Below are 10309 nucleotides of genomic sequence, written 5' to 3' on the forward strand. Positions count from 1 at the left end.
ACCCCAGAGTGATGTAGCATGGGTCTTAGTGCTACAGTACCACCCCAGAGTGATGTAACATGGGTCTTAGTACTACAGTACCACCCCAGAGTGATGTAACATGGGTCTTAGTACTACAGTACCACCCCAGAGTGATGCAGCATGGGTCTTAGTACTACAGTACCACCCCAGAGTGATGTAGCATGGGTCTTAGTACTACAGTACCACCCCAGAGTGATGTAGCATGGGGCTTAGTACTACAGTACCACCCCAGAGTGATGTAGCATGGGTCTTAGTGCTACAGTACCACCCCAGAGTGATGTAACATGGGTCTTAGTACTATAGTACCACCCCAGAGTGATGTAGCATGGGTCTTAGTGCTACAGTACCACCCCAGAGTGATGTAACATGGGTCTTAGTACTATAGTACCACCCCAGAGTGATGTAGCATGGGTCTTAGTACCACCTGTTACCCCAGAGGGATGTAGCATGGGTCTTAGTACTACAGTACCACTCCAGAGTGATGTAACATGGGTCTTAGTACTACAGTACCACCCCAGAGTGATGTAACATGGGTCTTAGTACTACAGTACCACCCCAGAGTGATGCAGCATGGGTCTTAGTACTACAGTACCACCCCAGAGTGATGTAGCATGGGTCTTAGTACTACAGTACCACCCCAGAGTGATGCAGCATGGGTCTTAGTACTACAGTACCACCCCAGAGTGATGCAGCATGGGTCTTAGTACTACATTACCACCCCAGAGTGATGCAGCATGGAAGGAGGCTGAGGGGTCGACCAACACAACAGTTTCTGTTTATTATTCTGTGATTGTGAGGAAAATAGTTATCTGATCTGTTTGTCTTTAAAAAATGTAGTTTTTAGGTGAAATGCTGAAAACAAGTTTTATGAAATAATCAAAAGATACTGCATATTGATTCCCAAAGTAGAGGCTCTGTGTTGGGTGTGATTCTGCATGTCTATCTGGTAGATCATCCTGGTTTGACTGACAGGCTGGCAGGCTTGTATGTATATGTCCCCTCTGTCCTATTCTGAGTGGGCACAATGGGGAGCTCTGTTGGCATATCTCCAGCAAGCAGTGTGTGTGTGTGTGTGTGTGTGTGTGTGTGTGTGTGTGTGTAGGGACATGAGTCCAGACAATGGGTGAGCAGAGCTGCCCCATGTGTAGAGCACAGAGCCGACACACACAGTGTGCTGACATATAACCCTCTTCATGTACTGTAATACACACTGACAGGAGCTCAGAACAGGAACATAACTCTCTGCATGTACTGTAATCAAATTGTCACATACACCGAACACACCTTACAGTGAAATGCTTACTTACAAGCCCCTAACCAACAATGCAGTTAAGAAAAACAAGTTAAGAAAGTATTTACTAAAATAAACGTAAGTTTAAAAAAATACAAAAAAAACATAATTAAAGAGCAACATTAAAATAACAATAACGGACCACATCGGTATTGAGCAAGTCACTGGTACTTGAAGCTTTAGTTTTTGCTTGTACGCAGGAATCAGGAGGATATAATTATGGTCAGATTTTCCAAAAGGAGGGCGAGGGAGAGCTTTGTACGTGTCTCTGTGTGTGGAGTAAAGGTGGTCTAGAGTTTTTATATTCTCTCTGGTCGCTCATGTAATGTAGAAATTAGGTAAAAACAGTCTCCCTGCATTAAAGTCCCCGGCCATTAGGAGCACTGTCTCTGGGTGAACATTTTCTTGTTTGCTTATGGCCTTATACAACTCATTGAGTGCGGTCTTAGTGCCAGCATCGGTTTGTGGTGGTAAATAGACAGCTACAAAATATGAGAGCTCTCTTGGTAAATACTGTGGTCTACAGCTTATCATGAGATACTCAGGCAATCAAAACCTTGAGACGTCCTTAATATTAGATTCCGTGCACCAGCTGTTATTGACAAATAGACACAGACCACCACTTACTAGAGGCAGCTGTTCTATCTTGCTGACGCACTGAAAACCCAACCAGCTCTATGTTATCCATGTCGTCATTCATCCACGACTCGGTGAAACATAAGATATTACAGTTAATGTTGTTGGTAGGATAGTCTTGTTCGCAGCTCATCCAGTTTATTATCCAGTGATTGTACGTTGGCTAATAGGATGGAAGGTAGAGGCGTGTTACCCACTCACCGTCGGATTCTTACAACGCACCCGACCTACAACCCCTATATCTCCATCTCTTCTTCACGTGAATGACGAGGATTTGAGCCTCGTCGGGTGTCTGAAGTAAATCCTTCACGTCAGACTTGTTAAAGAAAAAAATCTTTATCCAGTATGAGGTGAGTAATCGCTGTTCTGATATCCAGACACTCTATTCAGTCATAAGAGATGGTGGGAGAAACATTATGTATAAAATAAGTTACAAATAATGCGATAAAAAACAATAGCACAATTGGTTTGGAGCCCATGAAACCGGACACTGCATTCTGCAAGAGGATAAGATCCTGACAGAACACTTTAGTGGTAGTTCATTTGTGTGTCATAAAGAAGTGGATTATAGAAATGAACCATGAAACCAAGGAATTTAAAGGGTCCACAAGTTTACCCTCTACTGCAGGTGTAGTAATTAAAGAAACATAACTGAAAGTGTGTATGTGGATGTATGTGTGTGTCTGTGTGTAGCTGAAAGTCATTAAAGCCCACACGAGGCATGTTTTCTGAAAAAAGGTGAATTGATGATTCAGGTAATTGAAGAGAAACATGGAGCAAACATGGACGTGCACACACACACACACACACAATCTTTTGAAATATATTTTAATTGGCAGATGATTCAATTCTACTCACTATTTTACCTTCCACACAAAGAGTAATCCACAATAAAACGTTAATAAACCTTCATTGAGGTCTCTGTGTGCAACCTGACAGCCCACCACGCAGCAGGGGTCTCAATACATATGAACTCTGTTTACATCACAGCTGCCGACAGCAGACGGAACCAACAGCTTCCTGCTAATAAACAGAATAAATAAATCATGTCTAAAATGGCGTGTTTACCAGCCGCCATGTATCCACACTCACCGATCGAAAGCTGCAAATGAGCTCCAATTTTCGCTGACTAGGATACAGAATGAGTCAACCCAAAATCACACAAGGGTTATTCGAGGCTCAGTACCGCATTAGCCCAAGGCTTTCGGATTAGCATTAGTTTATTCATTACTATATTACCCATAAATCATTGATAGTTATCAGTAAGTCTACAGACTCTATAAAGCATTCTCTCAGAGCATGTATGCATCCCTGTTTAGATATTGGGGCGTGGGGTAGAGGCGAAGACGTTCTGTAGGGTCAGAGAAAGAACAGAGAGGAGGATGAGGGATGGGTTTGGATGAGAGCGGGCCAGAGAGGGTAGGAAAGAGAGAGAGAGGGAAAAAAAGAGGAAAAATGAAGATAGAGACAAGGAGGTGGGTGGGGGTGTAGGAAGGAGAGGAGGTCAGGAGATGGAGAGAGACTGCCTGCACACACTGTCAAGACAGTTAATGTAAGGTTTGGAGATAAGGTCCTGCAGACAAACATTGACCAAATCAGCCATTTCAGCGTGCCAGCTTGAACTGCCAGTCACAATGAGAGACGGCGCAACAATCAGCACTCACGCGCAGATAAGAGCTCTACTGGGGCGTGCAGGAAACAGCCAATCTACTGGCTGCCTGGCAAGGAGGGCGTTAGAGAGGGGAAGGAGAGAGGGAGAGAGAGAGAGAGCAGACAGCGAGAGAGAAATGGGCAATAGACCTACAGAGAAGATGTGGACAAAGAATAAACAGCAAGGTGGAGTGAGAGAACAGTACCAGGAAGAGGGAGAGCGCAAGTGAGGATGGTAGAGAGAAGGCAAAAAAAATATCTTTCCACCAACCTCACATCCACCCCCATCCCCCCAAAACTCTCACACAGAAAGAGACAAGAGGAAAAAAAACAGGAGTGGTGTGATATCAGCTCTTAAAATAGTGCCTCTCCCTGGTCTCTGTCACCTGGGAAAAGTTAGGAGAGAAAGAGAGAGTGTGTGCTCACAGACAATGATCCTACAGTTGACTCGCTCATTCTCCAATGCTCTGTTTTCTTGTCTCACACAATGACATAATTGTATTGCCTCAATTGATTAATGATGCATGCACTTGTGTGTGTGTGCGCGCACGTGAGGTGTGGGATAACCCTTCCTATCCATTGATATTGTCTCCTAGGCCAGAGAAATCCACACAAAATAAAATAAGCACATTGAATGCCAGAGTGGATGCCCGAGGGAAGCCAAGCTAACTAACCACTGGGCTGTGATGTGGGACCTTGGAACCATGCTGGCCCCTTCTGGTCAGAGCATGCACTACAGCTGAGACCATCACAGCTGGTTGGGAAACACTGCTAGTCACTTACCTTTGTCAGACACTTCGACTCAGTCGAGCAAAACAGTGGGCAATAGCTAACGCTGGCTTGCTAAAACTATTGGTGTTCCCTTCGAGTCAGAAGAGTGGGGACTTCAGTGGTTGAATCACACAGCTAATATATTCTATTTTTCTGTCCACTGATAATAGTGTGAGTAATTAACACATTGATGTTACTACCATCATGGGTGCCTGGGTGTGTGTGTGTATAGAGAGGTAGGTGAAAGGGTTAAGTCCCATGCAGCTTTCCCTTTCTGTGTCAAGCCCCATTAAACCAGCTACACCACAGCAATATGGGGCCATCAATTATACACGTCACACCATCAATGGAGAGAGGGAGAGGGGGAAGAGGGGTAGAGGAGAGGCAGGAACACATAAACAGGACAAACGGCTACATAAAAGACCTGCAGCCTGCCTGGCTCGCACACACACACACACACACACACACACCCCTCTCGTTGCTGCACTCTAGACAGCTGACGATAAGGCTCTGCTGGGCTTATCTGACGGCAAGCACACACAGACAGATAGAAGGCTGTGCTCCAGTGGGGAATATGACAGGCTGTGTGGAGAGGCAACAGAGTTGAGATCACCTAGAGAGATGTCCCTGTAGCGACGGAAGCACAAGGCAGATCTGGAGCACGTGCCTTTCTACAAGGTTCACGTGATATACAGATATAACCAAATCAATGGCCGGTGGTGGGAGGAGCTATAGGAGGATGGGCTCAGTGTAAAGGCTGAGATGGAATTAATGGGATGGAGTCAAACAACAAACACACATTTGACTCTGTTCTGTTAATTCTATCCCAATGATCTAATAAAATAGGATTTTAAAAAGGCAGGAGAAAGGTAAGCTGAGGGTTTACTGTCAGTCCTCTCAGGCTGCTAGACACCAAATAAATACAAAGTGTAATTCCAGAAAAAAATAGTTTATTAACTACAAGGAATTCATAGGCTGAAAGACGTTCAGTAAGATATATTAAGATAAACAGTAGTTCATATTAAAACAGCTGACGAACCAATAGTAAATGTCCAGTAACATCACAAGATGCAGGAATTAGTTTAAATCTACTATAACTCAGTGAATTCAGGTGATTTGAAATTCTACTTATTAGTTCAAGTTCAACACGGAAAACAAGGTCCCTAACACAGGCAGGGATCATTAAATAAAAAGGCACACATTTTTCTTTCTTTTGAAATCATAGGAAAGTAAACACTCAATTCATTTAATTTCATCTAGATTCTTCTCCTGAATTGATTGATTTGAAAGCGAATCAGTCCCTGAAATGAAACCACTCCCATAGCAGATGTCTTGCATTGGTGTCAACACAAACTGTTCATCTCTCCAACCACAAACTGATCACTGAAAACATTCAACAGAACAAACGTAAGTGTATCCTACATGGCACCCAGTTCCCTTTATAGTGCACCATTTATTTATTTTATTGGCGCAGCGGTCTAAGGAGCTGCATATCAGTGCAAGAGGCATCACTATAGACCCTGGTTCGATTCCAGGCTGTATTACAACCAGCTGTGATTGGGAGTGACATATGGCGGTGCACAATTGGCCCAGTGTCGTTAGGGTAAGGCCGGGGTAGGCCGTCATTCTAAATAAGATTTGTTTTTAACTGACTTGCATAGTTAAATAAAAGGTTATAGTGGACTATATAGGGAATAATTTGCCATTTGGAACAGACACACTAAAGCCTGCAATATTCTGGCTCTTGGTTGTGAATGAGGTCAATAAGATTTAGAGTAGTAGGGTACGTTCAGGAAGGTGCCACGTTCTGAACATTGCAGACAGGATTGTCTTGTGCTCAGCTAACAGAATCTCTTTCCATCTTAACCTTCTGTAACATCGGACGCCACTGAACACAGCCCTGGGGTAAGCCTGTAGATATCTAGGAAGTCTGGATGAAACCACCCTAGACACAGAAGACAGTGGGAACCACAGCAGCCAAGGCAGAATATGAGCACCACCAAGAGGTGACTTCTATAATCAACCTGAATGTGAAAACGCTAGTAGAGGCCATGCTAAACTAAATGCAGCTCAATGACTCCTCCTCTGGCTCCCTCCGCTGTTCCTTTATATCCAGGACACATTCAAACTGAAAACAACCAGAACTAACATGGCTGTGTAACATTCCGTACATCCAAGTTAAAACTAAGCCTTTATTCACATTTTGGGGGACCGGGGTCAGAGTATTAACAGGTGGATGATAGCAACACACGTAAAGGAATCAACCCACAAGTGTAGTGGTGGTTGAAACTGATTGTCCACAATCAACAAATGGGGTGCATACAGTGGCATCCTCTCCTCGTCTCCTTCACTGATCTGGAAGTGGAAAATCCCCACTTATCTCTAGTTGTTTTCAGATCAGTGCAGGTGAAGGAGAGCTAAAGGAGACAAAACACCTGTAGACTATTGAGAACCACCAGGTGTTTTACGATGTAGCTTTTACATGACCAGCCTGGACACAGCTATAGCTAACAAACAGCAGTCATACTAATAGAGAAACACTTTGCCTAAAACCTTCTTTTGTTTGGTGCTTAGTGAATATGACCCAGGTGTAGGGTCTATATACACTGTTAAAAAAAAATTAAGGGAACACTTAAACAACACAATGTAACTCCAAGTCAATCACACTTCTGTGAAATCAAACTGGCCACTTAGGAAGCAACACTGATTGACAATACATTTCACATGCTGCTGTGCAAATGGAATAGACAACAGGTGGAAATTATAGGCAATTAGCAAGACACCCCCCAATAAAGGAGTGGTTTTGCAGGTGGTGACTACAGACCACTTCTCAGGTCCTATGCTTCATGGCTGATGTTTTGGTCACTTTTGAATGCTAGCGGTGCTTTCACTCTAGTGGTAGCATGAGACGGAGTCTACAACCCACACAAGTGGCTCAGGTAGTGCAGCTCATCCAGGATGGCACATCAATGCGAGCTGTGGCAAGAAGGTTTGCTGTGTCTGTCAGCGTAGTGTCCAGAGCATGGAGGCGCTACCAGGAGACAGGCCAGTACATCAGGAGACGTGGAGGAGGCCGTAGGAGGGCAATAACCCAGCAGCAGGACCGCTACCTCCGCCTTTGTGCAAGGAGGAGCACTGCCAGAGCCCTGCAAAATGACCTCCAGCAGGCCACAAATGTGCATGTGTCTGCTCAAACGGTCAGAAACAGACTCCATGAGGGTGGTATGAGGGCCTGACGTCCACAGGTGGGGGTTGTGCCTACAGCCCAACACCATGCAGGACGTTTGGCATTTGCCAGAGAACACCAAGAGTGGCAAATTCGCCACTGGCGCCCTGTGCTCTTCACAGATTAAAGCAGGTTCACACTGAGCACATGTGACAGACGTGACACAGTCTGGAGACGCCGTAGGAGAACGTTCTGCTGCCTGCAACATCCTCCAGCATGACCGGTTTGGCGGTGGGTCAATCATGGCGTGGGGTGGAATTTCTTTGGGGGGCCGCACAGCCCTCCATGTGCTCGCCAGAGGTAGCCTGACTGCCATTAGGTACCGAGATTAGTTCCTCAGACCCCTTGTGAGATCATATGCTGGTGCGGTTGGCCCTGGGTTCCTCCTAATGCAAGACAATGCTAGACCTCATGTGGCTGGAGTGTGTCAGCAGTTCCTACAAGAGGAAGGCATTGATGCTATGGACTGGCCCGCCCGTTCCCCAGACCTGAGTCCAATTGAGCACATCTGGGACATGTCTCGCTCCATCCACCAACGCCACGTTGAACCACAGACTGTCCAGGAGTTGGCGGATGCTTTAGTCCAAGTCTGGGAGGAGATCCCTCAGGAGAACATCCGCCACCTCATCAGGAGCATGCCCAGGCGTTGTAGGGAGGTCATACAGGCACATGGAGGCCACACACACTACTGAGCCTCATTCTGACATCCAAATCCAGACCTTGATAAATTCGATTTCCATTGATAATGTGTGATTTTGTTGTCACTACATTCAGATCTAGGATGTGTTATTTTAGTGTTCCCTTTATTTTTTTGAGCACTATATTAACCCATAGCCATGGAACATAAACAGCCCATTGACAGATTCTGCTTTATCTTTGCCTCAACGTACCTTTACCAGTGAAGCGACACGGTCAATGACAGCATCAAATTCACGCAGAAATAGCTCAACTTGTGTAGCAAATTTATGTTTCTAAACAGTGAATGTTGTGCCATTATACAACAGTGTATATAACAAAAATATCACTGGTATATAGAGTCACATTCACTTCAATTCTGCTATCATCTACTTACTGTAATATACATATTTTACCCTTAAAATCAACACACTTGCAATTAAACATGCTATTAGATATAAGATAAAGTTTAAATTATAATCTTGAATTATACTTGGGCAAGAACAATAATAACCAAATATATTTTTCCTATTCTAATTTTAGTTACTGGGTATATTCACAAAGTACTATATTTGTGTGTATACATGTTTATATATCAATGTGCATGTGTGCGTCTGTGCCGTGCAACTTACATATTAGAATTGACGTTCATTCACAGCTTTTTCCTAAATAAAAAAGTATTTCAGCACATCTGAAGAGATCAGACAACATGGAGAAAACCCCAGGTATTTTTAGAACATTTCATTCCTTAATACAAGTGACTGGTAATAAAACAGGGGGTGTAGGAAAACCTGGTCTTCAAGAGCAACTGGGTCGACTGGCTTTCATTGGAACAGAACTTCAATGACTGTTTTTATCAAATAACTCCTCCAACATCTCCAAACTAAGAAGGTGCATTTCAACCCAAACTATTTAAATACTGTAAATAGTATAAATGTAACAACCACAGACTCAGTGTAGGACGAGGCTGTTGGATTTTTTTTTACTGAGCTAAAGAATGAAAATCATCTTCAAACTACCACATCAGGCCTGTGAAACTCAATCTCAGTCAGTACCGAAAGAGCAAGGCAATAAAAACAAGAATAAAATCAATTCTAAACCTTAAAAATACTTCACATTGACTTATTGCAACAGAGTATCGAGTATTCATGTACTTAAACCTTTCATAAAACTACCTAAAGTCAAAATCTAAACATTATACAGAGATAATACATGTTAACTTTAGATGCCTTACAAACCCTAAAACCAGGTAGAAAACATCCCTTACTGCACACCTCTAAATATGTGTTTTGTGTGCGTTTTTATATATGCAACGTCTGCTGTGTTTAGATCTTGCTGCGTCGTTTCCCTTTGGCTTTCTTTGGAGTCTGGACCTGTCGGCTCTTCCTCCTCAATGCTCTCTGGTCAATCACTGGTGGATGCTCCTCTTCCTCCACCTCTTCCTCAGCCAAGCTCTTCTTTACAGCCCCCTCTTCCTCCTCTGTCGTTCTAGCTTCCTCTTCCTCCTCTTCCTCCGTGACCTCCGGCTGCTCTGTGCCCTGCTCCTCGGGCTCCATGACCACTCTGCTCAGTCTCTTAGATTTATGTTTAGGCACCGCCGCGTGGCCACTGCCTCTCCTCCAAAGGACCTTACCGTCGCCACCCTCGTCTGAGCTCTCACTCTCTCCCTCCTCTTTCTCATCCTCTGTGGTTGTAACATTCTCCATCTCTTCTACCTCTTTCTTTTCGTCCCCTTTGACCTCTTCTTTTGCCTCCTCCTTTTTGAGAGGCTGGTTCTCTCCTTCTTCCGGAGGCTGGTAGGACAGGTCTGCTACCCCTATCTGGACCACTGTTTCCTGGCTACTGCTGTCCACTGTGATGGCCGCCTCCACGGATTTCTCCTCTTCCTTCACTGCTTTCTCCGCCCCCTCCTTTTCTCCCTCTACCTCCTCTCCTTCCTTGGGTGTAGCTGCGGCCTCGCCTGCCTCCTCAATCACCTCCCCAGAGAGGGAGGGCTCTGCTGGGGCTGGCTCTGCAGGCGGAAGGGACTTCTCTGTAGC

General features: G+C 44.6%; 1 protein-coding gene across 1 annotated transcript in view; it reads right to left on the minus strand.

The window, feature by feature from the left end:
- Positions 1–5302: 5302 nt before the first annotated feature.
- LOC118376507 (soluble lamin-associated protein of 75 kDa-like) overlaps positions 5303–10309 on the minus strand; it is a 59869-nt gene continuing 54862 nt past the window's right edge. The window contains exon 13 of the mRNA XM_052458319.1: positions 5303–10309. This exon is cut by the window's right edge and continues 99 nt beyond it. Coding sequence (XP_052314279.1) covers positions 9596–10309 — 714 coding nt within the window. The 3' untranslated portion in view covers positions 5303–9595.

The sequence above is a fragment of the Oncorhynchus keta genome, chromosome 12 (assembly GCF_023373465.1).
Source record: "Oncorhynchus keta strain PuntledgeMale-10-30-2019 chromosome 12, Oket_V2, whole genome shotgun sequence".
Lineage (NCBI taxonomy): Eukaryota > Metazoa > Chordata > Actinopteri > Salmoniformes > Salmonidae > Oncorhynchus > Oncorhynchus keta.